The sequence below is a fragment of the Chenopodium album genome, chromosome 19, assembly GCF_948465745.1.
Source record: "Chenopodium album chromosome 19, dcCheAlbu1.1, whole genome shotgun sequence".
In the NCBI taxonomy this organism is placed as follows: Eukaryota; Viridiplantae; Streptophyta; class Magnoliopsida; order Caryophyllales; family Amaranthaceae; genus Chenopodium; species Chenopodium album.
In genome coordinates this window covers 25,012,826-25,014,336 of record NC_137852.1, presented here as the reverse complement: position 1 = coordinate 25,014,336, position 1,511 = coordinate 25,012,826, and the positions used below count along the sequence as shown (strand labels likewise).

Below are 1,511 nucleotides of genomic sequence, written 5' to 3'. Positions count from 1 at the left end.
TGAGACAGTTTGTGGTGCTGCTGTTGTCACTCCTGCTCCTGCTACTCACAATGATAATTCTGATAATGATTGGAGAATAGTTGGAAGGAAGCATAGAAGCTATAGTGTTTCTCATTCTGTACCAGAGGTACCTAGTTCTAATGCTTATTCTTCTTTATTTGAAGATATCCATACTGATCCTATTGGGGGTGATGGTAATCCCCCTTTGGGAGGATGATTGTTGTGTCTTGGAATATTAGGGGTCTTAATGACCCTGATAAAGTAGCTTCTGTTAAGAAGTTACTCTTTGAGCAGTCTGTTGATGTTATAGGCATTCTTGAAACTAAGGTAAAACTGAAGAATAGTGTCAAGATTCAGAAGAAATTTGGCAAAGCTTGGTCTTGGTCTTGCAATTATGATCATTCTCATAAAGGCAGAATCTGGATTGGTTGGTTACAGGACAAGGTGAATGTAACTGTTATCTCTTCTCATGAGCAGTTTATTCATACTGCTATTTGTTCTAAAGACTTGCAGTATCAGTTTGTTACTACTTTTGTGTATGGTCTTCACTCTATTCATGATAAGGTCCCTCTTTGGTCTGGTATTAACAACATCCCAGTGAATGCTGCTCCTTGGCTTGTTATTGGTGATTTTAATTCTGTTCTTCATGATGGTGATAGGTTTAATGGTGTCCCTATTACTGATTATGAGGTGAAACACTTTAAAGAGTGTATTGAAACAATGGATTTGTGTGAGATAAAAAGTAAAGGCTCTTTTTATTCTTGGAATAATAAAGGGCATGGTGATAAGAGGGTTGCTACTAGAATTGATAGAGGTCTAGTTAACCAAGCCTGGATGTCTATTTACAGTTTTGCTGAAGCTATTTATCTCCCTCCCTTGCTGTCTGATCATTGTCCAATCTTGGTGGAGGTTGGTTCTCACTCCCCAGGGAAAGGAAGGCCTTTCAGATTTTTAAATTGTCTTGCTGATCATAGAGATTTTTGTTCTATTATTGAAGGTTGTTGGTCTAGAGTGTCTGAGAACAATGCTATGACTGGTATTTGGCAGAATTTGAAAGCTGTCAAACAAGGACTTAAGAACCTAAACACCAAATATTTTGCTAATGTTGATAATAGAGTGGATCAAGCTAATTCTGTGTTAACTCAAATCCAGGAGAAGCTTGCTGCTGATATTGCTAATGTTAGTTTGCATTTACAAGAAGCTGCTGCTATTGACCAAGTTAAGCATTAGATAAATATTCAAGAGAACATATACAAGGAGAAAGCTAGAGTTGATTGGATCAAACTAGGAGACTCTAACTCTCACTATTTCTTCTCTGTCATGAAGCAAAGGCAAAATAGGAATAGAATTGATTCTATTTTCACTGAGTCTGATGTTCTGCTGAAAGATCCTGTTCAAGTGGAAAATGAAATTGTTAGCTTCTATAAGGTTCTGCTGGGTACTAGAGCCCCTCTCCTGCCTGCTGTTGATATTCATACTATGAGAGCTGGTAAACAACTGGACAAAATTGC

The 1,511-nt window shown here is 37.7% G+C and overlaps 1 protein-coding gene across 1 annotated transcript; it reads left to right on the top strand.

Annotated features, from left to right (window-relative positions):
- Positions 1-213: 213 nt before the first annotated feature.
- On the top strand, positions 214-1,230 carry LOC145594205 (uncharacterized). Its single transcript, XM_081650538.1, has one exon. The coding sequence runs from the start codon at positions 214-216 to the stop codon at positions 1,228-1,230; it is 1,017 nt and encodes a 338-aa protein (XP_081506664.1).
- Positions 1,231-1,511: the final 281 nt, after the last annotated feature.